General features: G+C 57.5%; 1 protein-coding gene across 3 annotated transcripts in view; it reads right to left on the bottom strand.

Annotated features, from left to right (window-relative positions):
* Positions 1-306: 306 nt before the first annotated feature.
* DPP6 (dipeptidyl peptidase like 6) overlaps positions 307-21,597 on the bottom strand; it is a gene marked incomplete at its 5' end in the record, with an annotated part of 757,264 nt that continues 735,973 nt past the window's right edge. For all 3 annotated transcript variants that reach the window (XM_081284194.1, XM_081284192.1, XM_081284193.1), the window contains 9 exons: positions 307-462; positions 2,289-2,362; positions 2,459-2,531; positions 3,423-3,481; positions 5,218-5,329; positions 7,636-7,690; positions 13,685-13,879; positions 16,230-16,299; positions 19,286-19,384. In XM_081284194.1, coding sequence (XP_081140320.1) covers positions 316-462; positions 2,289-2,362; positions 2,459-2,531; positions 3,423-3,481; positions 5,218-5,329; positions 7,636-7,690; positions 13,685-13,879; positions 16,230-16,299; positions 19,286-19,384 — 884 coding nt within the window. In that variant the 3' untranslated portion in view covers positions 307-315. The remainder of the gene's footprint in view (positions 463-2,288; positions 2,363-2,458; positions 2,532-3,422; positions 3,482-5,217; positions 5,330-7,635; positions 7,691-13,684; positions 13,880-16,229; positions 16,300-19,285; positions 19,385-21,597) is intronic.

Here is a 21,597-nt window from a genome sequence, read left to right as displayed (position 1 = left end):
TGGGCTCAAAGTAGCCCTCACTGCCATCTGTCCGTTGCTGTGTCCTCTGGGGGAGGGGCCATGGGATGTGCCAGTCACTGTGGGGCCAGGAGGAGGCGATGCGGCCGAGCTGGGGGTTCCAGGTTGCGAGGGGACACATCTCCACTGGGGAGGGAGCTGGTCTCCCAAGCCAAACTGCCTTAGGTACCCGGGAGGCATGCTGCGGGACCTCAACACCTCCACCCGGCCCCCCGGGGGGAGGAGGGCGGCAGGGGGGTTCCTCAGTTGCATATTGTGGTAGAAAGAGCCGCGTCTGTGCCGAGGGCTGGCACGCGGTCAGTCCTCCTCCTCGTCCTCTTTCGCTGCAGCGGCTGGTAGCTTGTCCTGGCCCCTGAAGCATTCCACAAAGAAGTTGATGATGGACCTGTAGAGGTGCTGCTGGAGCGCTGCGCTGTGGAAGTAGTGGCTCTCGTCGGGGTATATCTGCAAGAAGCCCCGGAGGAGTTATCACCCTGGCCCACCCTCCCAGGGGACACAGGGACGCGCATGAGGAAACACACCCAGAAGCCCCCAGGCCTCCTACTGAATTCAGTTGGCACCATGGGTTCTGGAGGGTTTCAATGGCAAGTGCCATTCTCTTCTGGTACAGGCCACTGCCAAGGGCTGCGGCGTGCAGCGGGAGTCGGTGTGCTAGAAAGCACCACATTCAACAGACTCAGCCCTCTAGGCCTTTTTTCTGAATTTGCAACCTGGACACATACTTGGGGTCTTCAGAGGCTGTATCCCGAATGGGGGTGCCAGGATTTCCACAAGAACGCTGCCCACGCCAGCCACCCCCTGAGAGGGGGAGGGTCCCGGAGGTGCCGAGCCCGTTTCTGGCTGGCTACACGTGCACCTTGCCTGGGCCTCGCCTTCCAGGTGTGCAGGTGGGAGGACGATTGTGACAGACTCTGCTGACATGGTGTGTGAGAAGTCAATGAGAGAACCCCTGTCCAGCACCGACGAGGAGGTCTGGGATGTGGGAGGACTGGCCCACAGGACTGGCTGGTCCTGCTGGGTCAGAGCCCATTATTCTACCCCCAGTGCAATGACACCGCCTGCCCCTGGGGGCGCTGTGCCGTCTGCCAGAAGTGGGTTCTCAGGGACCCCAGGCGGCTCTGTGTTTTGAATTCTCTGATGTCGCTGAGGGTGGCGTTCACCTTTACCTTATGATTTCATTAGGCTCGCAGACTTAGGTTAAAATAGGGAGCTCACAAAAGGGAATGGAGGAGGAGGTCTGCCTCCTCTCCCTTCTCTCCCCTGACGCCACATGCTCCCCTAGAGCTGGTCAGGGCTAGGAACTCACTAAGTGTCTGTTAGGACACCACTGTGCCTGCGTGCGTGGGCACAGACGGAGCCAGTGATGCACGCTCTTCAGCACCAGCCAGCTGGACTCAGCCTGCACCTCGGGGAGTGTGTGCACACGCACCACCTTCTAACCCACCGTGGCTGCACCGTGCACGTGAAGTATCCACAGTACCACAACTCTCATGTTCAGAGGGAAAGCTGACTGTAATACGACAAAACCCATCCGTCCCGTTCATCATTCATCATCTGGGGCCAAACTCCCTTGGACAGAAGCTCGCCTGACCCGCCAGCCACACGTGGTAGTCAGAGCCAGGCAAGCGCATGCTGAGGAAGACAGGGTGACCCGCCGAGTCCCCATGGATCTCTGAAGCCCCAGAGACCATCGGGTCCTACCTGTTATACCAAAGGAACCAGAGGGCAAGAAGGAAACGGGAGAGGTGTCCAGAGGCCACCCCGTGTGTTGCTGGAGGGAGCCCAGGCTTGGTGCTGCTGGGTTAGTATTCAGAGCCAGTGAGGACAGACAGCGGGTTGGTCCCTGGGAGGTCGCACCACTTGGTGACAGCCGCAGACGGTGCTGGCTGGGACTGCATGACAAGTGTTGTGGCCATGTGTGGCACTGTCCAGAGGGATGCTGGCAAGAGCTAGGCCAACCCATGTCCCGATGCAGGAACACCCCACCGGCCATGCTGCTGGGTGGGGCGTGTGCTGGCTGGCCCTGATCACTGCCCAGGGACGGCGTGGTGTGCTGGCCTGTGTTCCTAAGGGATCTCGTATGGCCTGAGTGTGGGGCTGAGCTACCGTGGCGAGGAGAAAAAGAAACCGAGTGCAAGTGTCTGAGAGGCTGTGCCCAGCCCACCGCCGATGTGCCCAGCACACACGAGTGCTGTGCGCCCCTCAGTTCTCTCCCCAGGAAGAGGACGTCTTACTCCGAGAATGAAGCACAGCAGATGTGCATACTGTACCTGTAAGCTGTAATTAGCCTTTCCCTTAATGAGCTGTGTAATGAGCTCTGCTGTGTGCTGGAAGTGGATTTTTTCTGAAAGAGAAAGAAAAAGGAAGAGCAAAGTATTTGCCAACACTGTAACACCACCCGGGCATCTCCACCAGCTGGGCCGAGGGTGCTGGTCCTCACCGTCCGCCGTGGCATGGATGAGCAGGAACTGCTGTTCCTCCAGCGCCGACACCCGGTGGGCCACCTTGGTCATCTGCACACATGGGAAGGGGACAGGTGAGGGGCTGCAGGGAGAGCGGGCTGGGATGGGAAGGTGTCCGGGGAACACTAGGGGACTGGGATGCTCTATTCACAGTGCCGCCCCTGGAGCCCCAGCTCCCGTCCTCTGCTCAGTCTTTTAGGGAGAGAAGGCAGTTGAGGAGAGGAAGGGAGAGAGAAAAAGGAGTTTCTTCAGTGGCAGATGGCCTCGGAGGGCCATCGTTTCCTCTGGAGCCCCTGGAGAGGCCCTGCCCCCAGGCAGAGCGGAAGGGTGTCCTGTCTGAGAGCCACACCAAGTCCACTGGGTGCCCCATGCCGTCAGTGGTACCAGAAGCACTTCCTGTGCCTGTCCACAGCCTGTCTTCCCAGAGGGGAAACAGCTCAGGTGCAGGGGCAGGAGCCACCCACAGCCTGTGTCCCAGTGGGTCAGGACAGGACTCTTCCAGCCCGACCTCAGATCCTGTGGTGGGAACAGATGGCACTGGGAGAGGCCACATTAACCCAGTACAGAGTGTGGTAGGATGAGCTGGGGTTCTCAGCCTGAGGGTCTTTTTATTTTTGGCACTGGGGATTGAATCCAGAGAGCTTTATCCCTGGACTGTATCCCCAGTCCTCTTCATTTTTTTATTTGGAGACAGGTCTCACTGAGTTGCTGAGGCTGGACTTGAACTTGGATCCTCCTGCTTCAGCCTCTGGGTAGTTGGGATGATCAGCATTCTGCCACCATGCCCAGCTCAGCCTGGGCTTTGAGGGGCCAAGGCCCTGGCCCAGAGAGAGGGGCAGGCTGGAGATGGGGCCAGATAGAGGGGAGCAGAGAGTGGGGGAGAAGAGGTTGCCCCATTCCACCTGCCCCCCATCTCCCCATGACAATTGTGCTTCAACGTACCTCGTATGCCCTGTTGTCCAGTCCGTGGAGGCCCAGGTACCGCTCAGAGAATGCAGACGCTGCATGGGGACAGAGGAGGGGTCAGCTCCTGTGAGCCCAGACCCTAGGGATGGGCTGGGTGCAGGGACCCACCCACCGCACTTTATGGCAAAATGTTTGTTTTTAAACATCATCTGGGCATCTTGGTTTGTTGGGTGGGCGGTAAGAGAGTGCAATGGTGTGTTCAAACGCAGGAATGTTGTAAAACTGGAATTAGCAAACCTAACTAAGCTGAATCTTAGATCATCAGGAGTAGCCCCACTTCCTGTCCACACACAGGAACAGAAACACATGGCAAGAGAGCACATTCCTATCAGCATCCACTTATGTTGTTAAAACATCTAGGCCTGTCCCTGCCTGATCCTAGTTCCAGGTCCAGGACCTACAGGAATCTGGCATTGGCCAGATGCCAACGTAGGTCAGTGCCTAGGCCAGGGCTGCTCTGCCAGGATGCCAGGAGGAATTCTCCCCCCATCACGGGGTTCTGGGGAGTCCTTCATGAGTGGCAGAGACAGAGGATGGACTCCCCATCTCAGCACTGTGGCCATGGCTAAGTGCAGCCCTAGCATGCAGGAGGTTCTGGGCTGCATGGCCAGCAAAACACACACACACACACACACACACACACACACACGACACAGAGGGCCACATGTGCATGCATTTGAATCAGGTAAATGTGAAGCAGCATGATTAAGAAATTAAGAAAAAAAATCTTACTTAATTTAAAAATCAAATATATGCCACACAGATACCAAGGGAAACTGACTCTTACTCAGTTTCTTGTAGAATTCTGACTTGAAATCTACATTGGAAAGATCATGGAGCGTTCATGCCAAGATGGGGTGTCAGCTGTGGGCGCCCAGAGGCTGCTGGACCACAGTGGCCCTTGGATTGCTGCCTGGGGTCCACGCTTTTGAGATAGGGTGTGAGGGCTGTGGGAGGGCGTGGCGATTGGCGGCTTCCCGCAGGGCTCTGGCCAATAGGTGCCCTGGGCTCTCCACCCACAAGCCAGCCCTGCGTGGGGTTGCCTGGCTGCCTTCAGCCCTGACCCAAGAGCAAGTTCTCAGAGCCACATAAACCACCCCTCTGCACGTCTTAAGATGGGTGAAGGTCACAAAGCCCCTCACAGTCAGAAAAGGGCTGGGTGATCAGAGGACAATGCAGGGAGCTCAAATCCCAAAGGGGCCACATCTGTGCCTGGGCAGAGGACTGCCCCCACCCTGACCTGGGGGTCTCACCTCCACCAGTCTCCTACAGCCAGTCACCCTAACCACCCGTCCCCGGAAAGCCACTCTGCTGCCTGCCCAGCCAGGGAGAGCACACGGGTGGAGCAGAACTCTTGACCTCGCTGAATTATTATCCAGGAGCAGCCGAGCCTCGCAGCTACCCGGCCCTGCTCAGTGAGCACCTGCCCTGCCAAACGCCCCAGGTGCCCAAGCTCAGTGCAGGGTCCTGCCTGGACTCTGGCAGCAAGGAGAAGGGCAGCCCAGGGGGTCCTGGAGGCCTCCTCGCCTTCTGTCCTGACTGCACTCCTGAGAGCTGGCCACCAGTTCTGGCTCCTGGTCTCGTGTGCTGGGGATGAGATCTGCTGGTATTAGGAGGATGGACTCTTCCATTCAAAAGCAGTGCCTGACTCTCCCCGCTCCCAGGTTTGGTATGGACTGAGGGTGCCTGTGGTTGGGGTGCAGAGGTGCTGTGGGGGACGGTGTCAGGGCCACACAAAGGGGCCCAGTGCCAGCTCCTATCCAGGCATTACCGTACAGCTTGAAGTCCGTTATTGGTGCCAGAGCAGAGCCACAGGTGAAGGTCTGGCCTTGGTTTTCACCCTTGGCCGGGAGGATGTAAGTGCTCAGGTATCCGCCGTAGTCCTGGGAGAGCATGTCAGAGAGAGAAGACAGAAAGGAGAGCTTGCGCCCACCCCGCACCATGGAACCGCCTCAGAGGAGGGAATATTTTCACTTTCTTTCTTTTTTTTTTTTTTAAATAGTTTTAGTTGTAGATGGACCCAATGCCTTTATTTTGTTTATTTATGTGGTGCTAGGGATTGAATCCAGGGCCTCACCTATGGTAGGCAAGCGCTCCACCTCTGAGCCCCAGCCCCAGCCCCTGGACTTTCTCTTTCTAATAAATGACTTGAAGATTTCTTTGAGGGCAGGAGGAGAGGTGCAGCAAAGCCCTTTCCAGCGAGGTGGTCTGCCCTCTCTGGGCTCCGAGCCGAGTGGCACAGCTGTGTGCAGGTGCAGCGGAGATGCCGCTGCTGACCAGGCAGTGCTGGCACGAGGGGCTGGAGCAGGCTGCTCTCCTCCACCGCCCCAGTGCAGGCCAGGCCAGGCTAGGGGGAGGACCGAGGGACCAGGACGGCACCCGACAGACACGTGTCCTGTGGGTGGGTTGAGCCCTCAGTTGACCTTGGGCTGTCCTGAAGGGCAGCTCCCCAGGGAAAGATTTACATCAGCGCCCACAGAGCACCCTCAGAGCTGGTCGCCTGGTGAAGAGCAGAGCCCAGGACACAGATGCGAGCTCTGAGGAGAAAGGCCCAGAGAGCCAGGAGAGGGTGCAGGGCTGCTGGCGTGTGTGAGCAGGCCTCAGAGCATGTGTGTGAGTGTGTGCACGGGGACGGGTGGGCAAGCACGCGTGTAAGTCTGCGTGACTGGTCTGTCAGTGTGTGTGAGCGTGTGTGAGTGGGTGGGTGAGTGTGTGGGCCTGTGCTGGGCTTGGGGCTTGGCGAGTGGGGGCACCGCAGGCGGGATAGAGAGACTCCCGCTCTCTCCCTGTCTCGGGGAGCACAGGCATCCCTCCCTGTGTGAAGCAGACCGACTGCTCGGGGCTGTGTGGCCCGGGTCCTGCACGGCATGATGAGGGACACAGAGCCCAGCTGCTCCTGGGCTCACCTGAGTGGACACAGAGGAAACAGGGTCCCAGAAGGTCCCCGAAGGCCAACCTTCAGGGACGGCAGGATGCTTCCTTCACAGGCTCTTGAAACCTGTGTCTTAGGTCAAAACAGCCCCAACAAACTTCGCCCCTGGAAGGAGCGTGAGCCTCCATGAGGGCAGAGGGCCCAAGAAAGGCTGGCGGGGGCCGCGAGCGTCCGGGCTGGACTCCTGCTGTGGGCTGGGCGAGTGGGCCACATCTACAGGGTGCACCGTCCCTTCTCCGTAGTGCCCTGGGTTCCCACAGGCTGGGCCAGCCATCACTGGTAGAGCCCACTGACCACCAGGTGACCCTTGCACCTGCTGTGTCCAGAGCAAAGGTCTCATGGGTGGGATGTCTAGGCAAGGAATGGAGGCCGAGCTCTCCGGCTGTGCATCCACGTGTTGGGGAGAGTGAGGACCATGGAGACTGACCAGCGCCCCAGCTTTGGCCACCAGTCTGTTAGGAAGTGACTTCCAGAGGCATGTACGTGATGAGAGGTGACCCCTGGGATATACTCATCGGCCATCCAGCTGGCTCTGGGGCCTCTCAGGCAGGGAGTGGCCTCCATATGCCTAGAGAGCCTCTGGGATAGTCCCAGGCTCTGGTCTATCCCACAACCAGGAAGGTCGCACGCTCCCTCCCCAGTGCTGGGCGCCATGATTTTGGAGCTGCTTCCCAGATGACCTGCTGCACCTCCCCCTGCAGTGGGCCTATGGTGGGGGCCTCTGTGCACAGCCCCGGGGTCTTGCCTTCTGGAGATCCAGACACAGGGTGGTGGACACATCAGAACCATAGTGTGGCTCTCCAGGCACCCCCCAACCCTGGGCCTCTACTGTGGCCTGCCTATAACAGCCACCACCCTGACCTGGGCCCCCAGGTGGATGCTCCTCTGTCTCATAGTGAGCCTCCTCCCCCTCCACAAAGCAAAGGTGGAGATAGGAGGACACCCAGAAACAGACTCCCGCTGCCCTCCTTTCCTGGGTCCCACAGCAAAAGCAGGCACAGGCTCCGGAAGAAGATCCTGAGAACACAGAGCCCTCCAGCAAGGACCCGGCCGCCCGCTCTCGGCTTTCAGGTGCTGCGCGGAGAAGCACTGGCCATGGCTGATGAATGGCGGCTCCCTCTGCTGCAAACACAGCGCTGCCAACCTCCTGCTCTTCAAAAATAAGCGCTCACTCCCCAGACCCCAGACAAGCCCACAGGTCAGGGGAGCCTGGTCAAGACGCAGCAGAGGGGCCTGGACAGGAGACGGCACACTCACCTTCCCGAACACAGCCACCCGCGTTCTGTCGATGTACGGCTCCTTCAGCATGGTCCTGCAAGGTCAAGGAGGAGGGAGGGACTCAGTGGCCCCAGGGCTGTGCTTTGTGCCCAGTGGCCCACAGACACTTCTCACCATCTCCAGCATGAACACCCCTCTTTGAGGAGTGGTCCTCTGGGGCCAGCAGGGGCCCAAGGAGCCCTGGTTGTGAGCTGCCGGGCTTAGAGTGGACCTCTGAGCTCATCCCACTGTGGTGGCCTTGTCCCCAGTTCTTGGAGGAGGTTCCTGTCTTGTCCCTAGATGACCAGATACACTCCTTCCTTAAGTTCCCTGCCATGGCCCTGCTGGGGAGCAACCAGCTGGTGTCCACTCGGATGTCCCAGGGCCTGCTGCCTCCTCACCAGAATCTTCCCACCCTCCCCGCTGTGTCCTCCTGTGTCCTCAAAGTGACCCTACTTCTGCATCCGTCCTGCCACCTGCTGGGGGTTCCCGGGATAGCTGGCTGCCGTCTGAAATGGTGCGGGTTTCCCTGGGGGCCCCTGCCACCTGCCCGCAGCGGCTGCTCTCCGGTTTCTCTCCACTTCTTGGTGTGTTCTGGCTCCTGTTTGTTCCATTCTGCTGGATGGTGCCACCTGCACTCATTACGCCCTCCTCGGCCAGAAGAGGTGTGAAGCTCTAGGTGCTGGGTCCCAGGGGTCCCCTCCCAGGCCTGCCAACTTGCCAAGGACCCCGGGCCCCAGGATGTGGCAGCCGCCCCTGGGTGGAACTGCATTCTTCTGCTGATGACAGAAGACACGACAAGTTCTGGGGGGCAGGGTGTGCCTCTGCTTGGAGCGGCAAGGGCCACAGGAGGTGACTTCCTTGGCTTCAGCAAAACTGGGGTGACTTTGGTTGTCATGTCATTGTTTGAGTGTCAGGGGGCCCCCGGTTGTTTCTAGAACACTGGGACCAAGGCCTTCCAGGCCTCGGTTTGAGTACTCGCTGAGCGCAGAACAGGGTGCCACTCCTCCTCCTCCTCCTCCTTCCTCTCCTGCTTACTGAGTACCTGCCATTCATAAGGCCCTGGGTCAGTCTTGGGGACAAATGTCACATAACATACAGGTCTTGACTTCCAGAAGCTTCTGCTCTCAGAGTCAGGATCCCTGCCTCCCACTGTGACTCAGCCACAGGAGTTTGGGACCTTCAGGCAGGTCCTTAGACTTCAGGGTCTCAGTTCTCGGGATAAACTCAACGGGCTCCGCTCAGTGGAGGCGGGAACAGGGGTGGGACCCTGACAAGCCAATTAAGTGTAGTCTGCATTCCAAATGGTGCTGCCCCAGCCTTCCAGAGTCAGGCAGGGTTGGAGGACAGGAACCCGGAGCTGCCCATGACCTGCTCTCTCGTGAGCGTTTACAAAGCACCCCTCCTTCTCCCTCTGACGGCTGGCTCAGCTGCACCCAGAGTGCTGAAGTCATGATCCGCCCCTCAGCTGCTCGTGGGGAGTGGGCAGTGGGGAATGGAGCAGTGGCCACTGGGTTAAGGAATCCAGAGGCAGACACTTGCGGGATGGCTGGCGGACTGGGAGTGCTGCCTCTGGGTAGGGGAGGGCAGGTGACGGGGGGTGGGCAGGAGCAGGGAGGCAGGATGGCCATGGTGCTGGGCATCTGTGAGGGCTGCGCTGTGTCCCTGCAAAGACGCACTGAGACCCTAATCCCCAGACTTCAGCAGGAGGCCGTATTTGGAAACAGGGTCCATGGTAGATGTACTTAATTTGGGATGAGATCTCCCTGGAGTAGGGTGGGGCCCTAATACAATGTGACTAGAGCCCTTCCAAGAGGAGAGACACCGGGGAAAGCCATGTGATGTGATGGTGGGACACAGGGTGATGCACCCACCAGCCACAGGACCTGGATGCCTGAGATCCGAGAGGCTGGCAGAGGCAGGAAGGATCCTGCTGCCGGTTTCAGAGGCGTGTCCCTTCCACACATGGCTATGGGGGCCTGGCCTTGGAGAATCAGTGCTTTTTCTTTTTAAAAGTAGTGTCCTCCAGATTTGGGACTTGAGACTTGTGCGCACACACACACACAATACATGCTCATGCACACGCACACACACCCTCCTCTCTCACTCACACACATTCTCTTGTACACACTCACTCTCACTTACACACACACACTCCTCTCTCTCACACACACTCGCGCTCACACCTCAGGTCACCACCACTGCACTGCGTGTGTGGACACCATTAGTGCAGGGGAAATGCCCTGGGGAGGAGGGCCTCATTCTCGAATTCCTGAATTTCCCTTCAAGGCCCTGAAGTCTATACACTCTACAGAAGTCTATCTGGGCAATCTCGAAGAGTCTGGCATGACCAGCTAATTCAAGAAGGGTCAACCTGGCCCATGAGACTTCTCCCCAGGGCCACGTATCCATCCAGGCCACGTGGCTGGGGATCCGTGTGTAGCCTGTGGAGAACGTGATGAACTTGAGTGAGCCCAGGTCCCCTGGAGGACATGGCCAGGGTCTTGGCTCCTTTCTGATTTGTGAAACTTTCCTTGTTTTATCGTTCTCCACGACCACCTTGGGTCTTTGGTTGGCCTCTCCTCTAATGGCCGGGTGGTAGATCCCGCTAACGATGCCCACCTGGAAATGACCATGTTCTTCCCAGGACCCAGGACTCTTGTTATCTTGTAGCAATGTTCCCACTAACCAGCTGGGCAGCTGCCACAGGAAGATTTGCTTGTGGACATGGACCCTGCTGTATGGGAGGCAGGTTCCTGCGTGTGGCAGGCTGCTTACTGCTGGGGAATGCGGGGACACACTGCCAGGAACTGATCAGGGCCAGTCGGGCATCTTTCTTGATCCAGCTGGTACTTCGCTCAGTTGTAGGCCTGGGTGGAGGGGTCCAGAGGACCCCAAAACTCGCACCCTCAAGAGGTGTGCTGTGAGCGGGGAGCAGGCCTGAAGCGCAGTGAACGGTGACGATGGCTGGGACGTGCTGCGCAGTCGGCAGCTCTGAGCTCGGCAGGCAGACAGAGCAGATGCCTTGCCCTCGGCTAGGACGGGGCACTGTGCCACTGGAGGCCAAGGAGCCCTCGTGGGTGGCAATGCGAGCTTCAGTGACACAGAGAGCCTGTGGGCTTTGTGGGGACCTAGACAGAGCTGCTGTCTGCAGGTGGCCCTGCTGTGCCTCCTGCCCTGCGTGCACCCCCTCACCATGCGCTGGTTCTGCCCTGGGGGGCCCCAGAGCCCAGAGGGAGCGGGGCAGGAGGTGAGATTTTAGCTGGAAGGAAAGGATGTCAGGAGACAAGGTCAAGGCCTCGAGGGGTGCGTAGGCAAGCAGGGGCCGCTCGACCCTCACCAGCCAGGTCCGTGCCACCCCTCCACGGGCTCCGTGCTGGGATCCATCCACCCCTCTACTTGCCCTTGCTCTTCCATGGTCCACCCGCACAGTGGGTGTCAGGCGCCCTGGGCTGTGCCTTGCATTACCCTGGCCTTTGGAACATGTGTCTCCTGTTGCCATCTGGCTGTCCCCTATTCACCCCTCAAGGTCTTGGCCACGGGCACCTCTCACTGAAGCCCTTTGGGCTGGGTCACTTGCTTCTGTAGCACTGTGCTCCCAGAGCTAGTGTGGCTCTGCCGGGGCCCACATCAGGTGTTGACGTGACCATCCCTCCTCACACAGGGGACTTCTCTCCTGTTAGCTGCTGATGGGACATGAGGTCCAATGGGCTCCGTCAGAAGAGGACCAGCTGCAGGGAGATGGGGGAATGGGATGGCTTGTGAGAGTGGGGAGCCTTGGGAGTCAGCTGGGTGGGCCTCGTGATGTTTATCCTGCCCAAACTGGCCATTCTGAGTAATGGGAACACAGACCCCACTCCGCACGAGCCAAAGCTGTGTGGCTGGACCCAGGGGCACCCTGCGGCCTCCTGGTGGCTCTAGGTTTTGCAGTTGTTTCTGTGCTCTTGTCCTGTGAGCTCCAGTGGTTGAGATTCGACGTTGCTGACGGCTTTTCTAGAACAGGTTCTATCTGGTTTTTGAACACGTGGCTGGTCCATTCTTTATTTTTGGAAAAGAATGTGAGTGTGGAACTGCCCTGTCCTCCTGTTCTCGGGGGGGCAGCGGGGCATAGCCAAGTGCTGCAGCTGAGCCTGAAGGGCACCTGACCTTCCACCTGGTCCTCAGTGGTGAGAGGTGGGGAGAGGACAGAGTGCGAGGGGGCAGGGGAAAGGCCCAGGGAGGAGGGACAGCCAGCCTCCAGCCCTCTGGCCTCCTCTTCCTCCTCGTGGGAAGCCTTCTGTAGCACACATGGCCGGCTGCTGGCCTGCACCCATCAGCTCCTCCTCCTTCAAAACAGAAACCAGGGGTTCTTATCCCTCGTCCTTCCTCTGCCAGGAGGGGCCCCCAGCAGGAGAACGTGGCCCACGTGGTCTCAGGGTGACTGCCTGCACCTCTCTTGCTGGTGCTGGTGCTGGTGCTGGGTTCTGGGTTCGGAATCAGCCAGGGCAGGGCAGGGCCGTGGAAGGAGAGGTCTGTGAGCTGAGTCTTGGGGAGCTCCCCCTTCCTTCACGGAGGTTTCTGGAAGTGGCCTCCACCTGCCTGAACCTGCTGGAGGCGCATGAAGCGGCACGGAGCAGGTGCCTCTGATGGCCATCCTGCCATGAAGTGAGGAGTTAGCTCAGGACAAGGTCATGTGGTGGATAAACAGATGGAGGGGGCTGCGTCTTCAGTGGGACTGTTGGTCTCTGGATCTCTTACCCCGGGATCTGCTGTCCCTGTGGACTTTCAGAGCCAGCACAGTGCCTTGTTGAAAGCACATTTGAGGTGTGTGTGTGTGTGTGTGTGTGTGTGTGTGTGTGTGTGTGTGTGTACATGCACACGTTGACTTCAGGCAAACACAACCTTGAGGTGCACCTTCCTGACTGCCAGGTCCTCGATTTCTCCCTGGGTCTTGTCTGTGACACACACAGGGGAAGGTATGGCCTTCTCCATGTTCACCTGGCTCCCAACACCCTGGAGAAGCCACTTGTCCCCCCTCACTGCTTCATGGGTTTAAAGTCCTTTATCGCGTGAAACCACATGCTATCCAGCTTTTTTTGAAAAAAAAAAAAAAAAAAACAAGAGAAAATGTTTTGCAAAGCCAGTGATGTGACCCCTTCAAAAGCTGCAAAGTAAACTGGAATGATAACTGGCACAGAGGGGCAGTCAGCTGTGGCTCTGTGCTGTGTCCCCCTCACACGCCGGGCCCAGCACGTGCACCTTATTGGCCTGAGGGTGGTGCAGGCGCCCCTCTCGGGTTGGAGACACTGCTTCGTCATGGGCCTGGTCATGCTTTCTCTTCCCCGTCCTCCCTGCCCTCCCAAGTGTGCGTCTGCACAGTCCAGTGATGGTTCAGGGACACCTGTCAGGGAGCCCCGGTCAGCGGCTCACCATGTTGTGCCACAAGATGGGGAACTGCCTCCAGAGCGAGCCTGAAGACAGCCAGCATCTGGTCTGCACAGCTTCCTCACGTCTCTTTATTTCCAGGGTAAATGACATTCAGTAAATCACTGAGCCCTTCCCCTTGGTGCTGGGCACTGCCTGACCTGGGTAGCACCTGGTTGGTCTCATTGGCCCAGTGACAAGGATGAAAGGGGACAGATAGGACGAAGAGGCACCAGTCCCCAGAATCGAGGAGGACGTTTCTGACCCCCGACCTGCGCCTGCCCGGGGCTGTCTCCTCCGTAATGAGGGTGACCCTCTGCATGACCCCACTCGGATTCTCTTTCTGTCCTTTCTGCCCTACCTTCTCTTCCCTAGTGACAAATGGCAAAGACGTGTGTGGACACGGGCAACACTGGCCACACGGAGAAGCAAGGCAGCCCCACTGCCAGTCTCTGCCTCCAGCACGTGTAGTGACCCCTCAACCCAGGAGCCACACAGCTGTGGGGACACCACAGGAAGGTCTCCCTGGGGCCTGCTCTGCACTTGTGCACAGAGCTTTCTGAGTGAGAGCGGGTGGCAGGCAGGATGCGAGCACTGACCACAAGCACCCATCCCATGGCCCCTAGTCCCGCGGGCGGATGCTCACCTCACAGCCTCCGTTTGGTCCTTCTCCTCCAGGGCGCCCAGCCGCCTCCTCACTTCATGCAGGAGCTTGGTACCTTGGAAGCCGCTACCTCGGCCGTCACATTTGACCACCACCGCCCCATGGCTGCTCACCATCACCGTCTCCCAAGTCACCTCAAACTTCTCCGCCACACTCTGGCTCCCGGGAGTGCCGTCCCTGGAAGGACAGTCACAGCTCAGCGTGCTACAGGGTGGGCCGGCGGGTCTGCAGGTTCTCTCCTAAAGGACCCTGCCCTTGACCCCCAGGCTGACCCCTCAGTCCAGGTTCACTGCCAGCGTGGGCGAGCTGAACTGTTCACACACATGGGTGGAGGTGTGCATGGGTGTGCGTAGAGGTGTGTGTGGGGGTGTGCATGGTTTATGTGCAGGTGGTGTGTGGGTGGTGGGGGTGTGTGTAGGTACATGTGCAGTGCGCATGCGTTTTGTGTGTGTGTGTGTGTGTGTTTGTGTGTGTTGTTGGCGAAACTGTGTTAAACCAGTCCAAACATCAAGGGATGTGAGTCCAGGTTGGCGTCTATACCACAGTTCAGGTTGGTGTCTGTATGTCAGACTCATCACAAAGCCTTAGTGTAACATAGGGGCTAAGCCCAGGATGGCGGCTGGGCGAGGCCAGGAGGTCCCTGGAGCTCCATCAGGTGTTCACCAGGTGCGCAATGTCCTACGCTCCCTACGGCCACCCAGCGCAGGTCCCTGCTGGGACTCACCCTTCTCAGCCTCCAGAGGCAAGGGAGCTCCACGGCTCCTCCCGCTCCCTGGCTGGGAAGGGCAGGTGGGAAATGGACAAGGGGCAGTGTCAGACCCTGGTGCCCTTCTGTAGTGGCACCGTCTCCTCCACAGAAAATCCTAATGAAGCTTCTCCAGAGTCTGGACCGTAACTGGCCTTAGGACTGTCAGCACAAGAGTCTCTACAAAAGAGTTCAGTTAGTTAGACTTCTTATTTCCTGTCGCTCTACCTTACTGGGCCTGAAAGACAGAACCCCAGGTGCTGGATGCCCCTTTACTAGATTTTCTAAAAATTTATTCAGTATAGTGGTTTGTAGAAGTGTGTTTACAAATGCAAAGTGTGATTTAAAAAAGACAGGTCCTTTAACAAGGCCTCTGGCCTTGAGCTGGGCTTCACAGAGACGTCTACATTTCTAAGATGAGCTAACAGCTGGCAGGGGGGAAAGAAAGGGGAGAGAAGCTCCCCCCTTCTCAGGTGCCATCCTTGAAGGGTTAACTTTCCCAGAACAGTGAAAACAGAAAGCTGCTTTATGTGAACTCCCACAGACTGGGAACTTCTGAGCCCCTCCCCTCACAGGCTGGGTATAAACTTCAGAAACTGCCTGAACTCGGGGTTCAGGGGGATTGATGGATTACAGCAAAAGCTGTGCCCTCTGAACCTGGCTGCAGCCCAATAAACCTGCTTCTAGTTCCTATTTGGTGTCTTGCCTCATCTGTCCCCTGCAACAATCCCAGAGCTTCTGAGTGTGAGTGCAGGTGACCACCCACCTTGCTGTTAGCATAGGGGCCTGTTAACATGCACACGGAGGATAGGAACCCAGCCTGCAAAGAGCCCCAGGCAGACCCAGCCTCTTCTGAGGTGCCTACAGAGCATGTGAAAGGATCTTGGTGTCTAAAGCAAGGGTCTGCTGGCCGGCTGGAGGAAAACTACACTTTCAGGGCCATCTATGGATGATGCTTGGCTCCTGGCAGTGAGATGTGAGCTGGTCCAGCTATCAGAATGCAAGTAGCAGGCAGGGTCCAAGGCTTAGGCCTCCCCCATCTGTGCTCAGGGACAGCCTAACCTGGAAGGGCCCCTCCTGCCCTCCATCAGCATCTTCAGAAAGGTCCCCTCCTGTCCTCCATGAGCTATCTTCAGGAAGGGCCCCTCCTGCCCTCCAAGAACTATCTTGAGGAAGGCTCCATCCTGCCCTCCATGAGCTATCTTGAGGAAGGCTCCATCCTGCCCTCCATGAGCTATCTTCAGGAAGGGCCCCTCCTGCCCTCCATGAGCTATCTTCAGGAAGGGCCCCTCCTGCCCTCCAAGAACTATCTTCAGGAGGGCTCCATCCTGCCCTCCATGAGCTATCTTGAGGAAGGCTCCATCCTGCCCTCCATGAGCTATCTTCAGGAAGGGCCCCTCCTGCCCTCCATGAACTCTCTTCAGGAAGGGCCCCTCCTGCCCTCCATGAGCTATCTTCAGGAGGGCTCCATCCTTCCCTCCAAGAGCTATCTTTGCTGTTGCTCAACATGGTGCCAGCCAGTCAGACAATCCCTGGTGTCTGACTAAGCACGTGCTGTCTTTGAGGCAGCCTGCCTTGGAGTAGCCTGGGGAGGGGCCTCCACCCTCCTGCAAGCTCTGGGGGTCTCTGGGAGCTATGGAGGGAACCTGGTCTTTGCTGCTGTCTTAACTGGCTGGGTGCTGTGCTTGCACTCTAGTCTCCTCTGCTTGTCCTCTAGCTCAGTGTTCACCTCTCCTGGTGCCTTGAGCCCCAACACAAAAGGAAAGAGGCAGCTGTACTCACACCACCAGGAGCAAGGGGTAGTGGGCCGTGTCCGTGAAGGTCGCCGGCTTTAGGATCTGCATCGGCAAGTCTGTGGAGAAATGGAACCCAGCGGTGGTCAGGGCGGGGCAGCAGGGTGGATGGCGGGGCACCCCTTGAATCTGTGTCTGCAGGGTTGTGGGGGCCTGTGGGCGCTCTGGGGAGGTGTGGGTGGAAATCTAGAGAGCAGCCCAGGCTTCCTCTTAGTGGCTCTGGCCTGCTGTGTGCCTGGAGGCTCCGTTTCTGGCTGGAGCTTAAGGTCCACCTCCCAGGAGTGTACATTGAAACCAGGAAGGTCCCTGCGGTACCTGCCAGCAGAAAAGCCCCACAGGAGTGTGAGGTCCAGCCAGGGCAGCCACTGCCACATCTGCCACATTTTGGGAATGGATGTTTGGGGACAGGAAGACTGAGGGATGGGGCTGAGGTGGGGGAGAGGGACACAGCCCTTGGGGGCTTTGCCAGTCCCTGTCTTCAGGTTCATGCTGGGTAGGTCTGACTGTCTTCTGGAGCCACAGGAAGAGGACCCTGGGAAAAGAGCTGGTCCTGCAGCCACCGTGGTCATTGGGTTTGGTCTCAGCAGTGTGTGGGGGGTGAGAACAGAGCCTCAAGCAAACTGGCCCACTGGTTTCCTCTGTCCACCTCTCCCCAACAAGCCTCCTGGCCCAAGTTAGAATTTGTTTGTTGACATTAACTACAACCCAGATTACCAAAGGCACAGCAATTAAGCTGGAATTAGTGGCTTTTCAATACAATTACTGACCAGACACACCCGGGCTGGGCAGCCTGGCTCTGACACAGCTTCTCATGACGGATCCGGCTGAATGTTAATGGCTTGCAAATTGGATCAGTGATCCAGGGACCTGCAGAGAGGCAGGCACTGACTTTGTCCTTTACCTGTCCCTAGAACGTGGTGTGGGCTGCTGTTGCCACCCAGCACCTGAGGGCATACCTGGGGAAGGAGTTAGCTGGGCTCCTTCAGGGGAGTCCTTCCTGCAGCCTGCCTGGCTTCCCAAGGCCCCTGCGCTCCAGCAGAAGTGGAGCCCAAAACAGAGGCCAGGAGGGACAGCATTGAGGACGTGCTTGCTCCTAAGGGGCGACGTCAGTCCCCGAACACCCAGCAGTGCCCCCTCCCTGCACTGGTGCCCACTTTCAAGTAAAGCTGTGCCGGGGTGCTGGCAGCAGGCGGGAGCTGGCATTGGCTCCTCAAGGCCGGCTCTGCACTTCTTGAGAGGAGGGTGACGCTGGTGCCCCAGGCATCAGGATTGGAAGCGTGGGGACAGCAGTGGAGAGGAGAGAGCTAGGCTGCGAGGCAGAGACACTGAGGCCGGGAGCCCACACGATACCCCACAGCATAGACACATTTCTTGGCCAAAGCTGATCGTCCCAGCCTCTGCTCACGGTGTTCCTGTGTTCAATTCTCTGTCCTTGAGGGCCTATCTCTCGGGTCCTTCCTCAGAGCAGTCACAGAGGGGCATTTCGAGGGGTAACTCTGGATTCTGCGGTGGTGGGGGACTGGCAGCACATCACACTTACAGACTTCTTGGACTTTGGAAGGTGGGCGTAGCTTCCTGCAGGACAGTGGCCCACATGCCTTCCGGCCACGTTTAGGTGATCTCAACAGACCTTGCACACACTGTGAGCTGTGACTGGGACACAGAGGCCTCGGGTGTTTGGCTGAGTGAGCTGGGGATGCACTGTGGGGTGGCTTGGCCAGGCAGGCCCCACCCTGCAGCACCCCACACTGCATTCCTTCCCACTGCAGTGGCACTCCTCTGAGTGGCCCTCCAACTTCTTATACAACTGAACACCCCCTGCAGGGGCCATTCAGTCTGATGTCCCAGAGTCGTCCCATGACCATCGGGGTCCCTTCTCACACCTCCTCTGAACAGGCATGGCCTTTGCTTCCTGCTCCCCGCAGTGAGCTGTAGCGGGCAGCATGGTCCATCTGATTGCTTCCCTGGGTGGGCCTCGGTCCCTGCCCTGGGAGGCACAGTCTGCCAGCTAGCTGGGTCTTCTCTAGGTCATGGAGCACAAGGGTATCTGCTCGCACTTCAGGGCCCCCCGAGCCAGGCCACAAGCTGCTGTCCTACCTTCTGAATGGGACAGGGTGGACCCAGAGCACCTGCTACGAGGCCAGGTGCCTGCAGCTCCTCCCTGCCCCTCAGCACAGCTGGCACCGTCTGAGGAGCCCGTCACCTGCTCTTCCTCTCCAGGCTTTGCTCTGACAGTGGCTGTCCGTCACTGTTCGCCCAAAGGGGAGGCCTAGGGACAACTCAGAGACGCTGGGAAAGTGGGAGCTGAGGGAAGGACTTAAAGGCGACCTGCAGGCTTGAGGTCTAAGTTGTTGAGCACAGTCAACAAGCCACAGGGTGCTGGCGTTGGAGGCCGGGAGGGAGGAGTCTGGGGAGGCAGGGAGGCTTGGAGTGGGCAGCTTACACTGGGTTCTTCAAGGCTGGTGGGTTGATCTGGGAGCCAGCTGCGTGCAGGTGAGAGGACACTATGAGAACTTTGCCTCCCCTTGGGCTGCAGGCTCATCCAGCCTCCTCTGGGGTCCCTGTGCCTTGTGCAGAGGAGTGCTCCTGATAATGTCCTCAGTGGGCAGGTGACAGGGGCTCCTCAGGCAGTACCCCCCTCCCACACCTGTCATCTGTATTCCTCCAGAGGCAGGGAAGCCCCTTGTTAACTCACTGTTGACCCCAGAGGCAAGAGACCAAAGTCATGAAGACCTCAGACAGCTGGAGGAGGGACTTCCAGAGAGGCTGTCTCCTGGGAGGCCTGCGAAAGCAGCATTTCACTTGAGTTTTCACCTTAATTGCTGGCTCCCAAGGAGAGGAGTCGTGTGCTCTGCCTGGTTTTGGGCTGGTCACCACTGTGAGCACCTTGGTGTGGACACGGTGAGCCGAGGGTGGGGTGGGTGGCGAGGCATGCAGCCTCTGCACGGCTCTCGGGCTCCTGCGCTCAGCAGCAACTGCTACGGTGGGTGGTTCTACAGCAGCCCCCAGCTCTCCTTTTTAAAGGGGGAAAAGAGGAGCACTTACTATAATCATCAATCTCGATCTTCCTGTATTCAATTTTGGGCATCTGTCGGTCACTGATGGCCTTCTGTACATGCTCATTCGTCTCCAGGTCAAAGAGTTCTGCAAGAGAGAAGGCAACCATGCCATGGGACAGGTGACCTCCACCGCATGCCTGCACACCTGGGTGCACGTGGGCCCTCTCCTCGTCCCCCTGCTCCCCCGCCAGTGCTGGAGTGACAGTTATTATTTCTATGGGATGGACCAAGAAAGAGAGACTTTAAATAGCTTGCTCAAGTGTCATGGCTGGAAGTTCGGTCTGAAGTCAGGAGCTTAGGCAGATACCAGGTCCCTCCACTGTGCAGGCTGCCTGCACCCCTGGAATTCTGTGCTCAGAGCATTTGTTACTCATGCAGAGTTGGTCTGACTCATCTAAGGACTGTTAGCTTTTGGAAAACGGGCATTATGTATCTGTTAGGACAGATGGTTGAAACCCAGTAGCCCAAGTAGCCAGGGAAAGAAAGACAGTGGACACTGAAATGTGGTCTTCATTATATTTTCTCCCTGCAAAATCACTTCAGATTTCTTAAGTACAAACCTATCTGGGGGCTGGGGTTGTGGCTCAAGTGGTAGTGCACTCGCCTGGCATGCGTGAGGCACTCGATTCTCAGCACCACTTAAAAATAAAGACTAAAAAAAGCTATCTGGACTTTGAGACCCTAGATTGGATGACTGTACACATGGACAGTAACGCTCCATAGGCAATGCTTTGCCATGGGACACCAAACACTGAGAGGTCCTCCCGGTGTCCAGAAAGCCCAAGGTCCTCAGGGGCGCCTGGTGTTCAGACCGTTGAGTGGCAAGAGTCAAGGAAGCTGAGGCCGGATGGTCGACCCCTGCTCCACGCCTAACTCCAACAACACTAAGTAAAGCAAATGTTCACTGGGCTCATAGATGGCTTCCTGTGCTTGAGAGACTAACTACCCAATCAGTGCTGTGGCTCTCTGATGTGACCAGACCCAGGCAATTTGCAGACCAGTGCTTGGATCTTACCAGCTCATCTCAAAGGTCCAGGTCACTGGAGGTCCACTAGGACCTTGGGAGAACCTTTACCTCTTTACCACTCTGCCTGCCTACAGGAGTGGCTCAGATGGGCAGCAGGTGAGGGACATGGGGTGTACAAATGTGGGGCCCACGGAAAAATGTGAGCTCATGAAGATTAGTGCAATTAGCAAATTAGAAGGTGAGTCAGTTGCTTTCAGCCAGTTTTTGCAGCTGGGCACCTGCAGGGCCTGGGCTGGAGAGGTGTCCTGGTGGCCAGGCCTGCTCTGGGTCACTACATTGCAAAATGAGCAGGGCCAGAACCCTCTCCCAGTTCATGGAAGTGAAGCCAGATTTAAAGTTAGGTAGTCAGTGTAGTTAGGTAAATCGGGTCTAATACCGAGTGAAATCTAAAATGGAGGCCATGCTGGGAATGACTCAGGGAAAACACAGGACAACTCATGGAATGTTAATGAAGTCCAAAAAGGCCCTAGGCCAGAGTCCACCTCAAAGAAGTGTTAATGAGTAGCCCCCAGCAAACTCAAAGATAGCCCATCACAAAGAAGTGTCCCACCTCTGGGCCTTCCAACCTACATTCCATCACCAAAACTATAAAAAGGGGAGACAACCGCACTTCCACGGATTCCACCTCTTGGGTCCCCTTCTTCCTCCGGGAGAAGTCTTTTCTGCTGTCCTTTAATAAACTTCTAATTTCTGCTCTGACCTGGCCTCGGCGTGCTTCTCTGGTGTTATTCTTCAACATCGGGGAAGCAAGGACTCGTCACCGGTCAACAGCGGTAACAGAAGTACCCTCTTCTTCCTCACTGATGCCTTTGGGCGAGATGTTCCTGGCATCACTCAGCGACCTCCCAGGCCGGTCAGAAGCAGAAGTTTCCTACTCAGTGTGTAATGTTTGCGGCCTGAGTGAGGCCTGCCCAGGGCTACTGGGGACCTGCCAAGTGCCCGTCACTGGTCTCTGGGCCTGGGAGTTCTGGCTTCACGTGGGGCACTCGGTGCTCTCACGGCTCACTGACAGCACAGCTGCATGTGAATAGCTCTCTCCTCTCTATTAAATCCCACCCTTCACAGAAGAGCACCAAAGCAACAGACTATTAAATTTAGTTAAATATTAGATTTCTCATTTAATGATTGCCCACACAACTGGTTTTATCAGCAGAGAGCTGACTGTGTCACGGGGGAGTTGAGTTAAGCCATTTTATTTGTTCCCATAATTGCATTCAAAGAGGGCAAGAGCCCTGCAGAGAAATGAGAAAAGATTGGCATATTCCCTGAAG

Source organism: Spermophilus citellus (assembly GCF_964194105.1).
Source record: "Spermophilus citellus genome assembly, chromosome: 3".
NCBI lineage: Eukaryota > Metazoa > Chordata > Mammalia > Rodentia > Sciuridae > Spermophilus > Spermophilus citellus.
The sequence above is the reverse complement of the archived record's forward strand: the minus strand, read 5'-3'. Positions and strand labels throughout refer to the sequence as shown.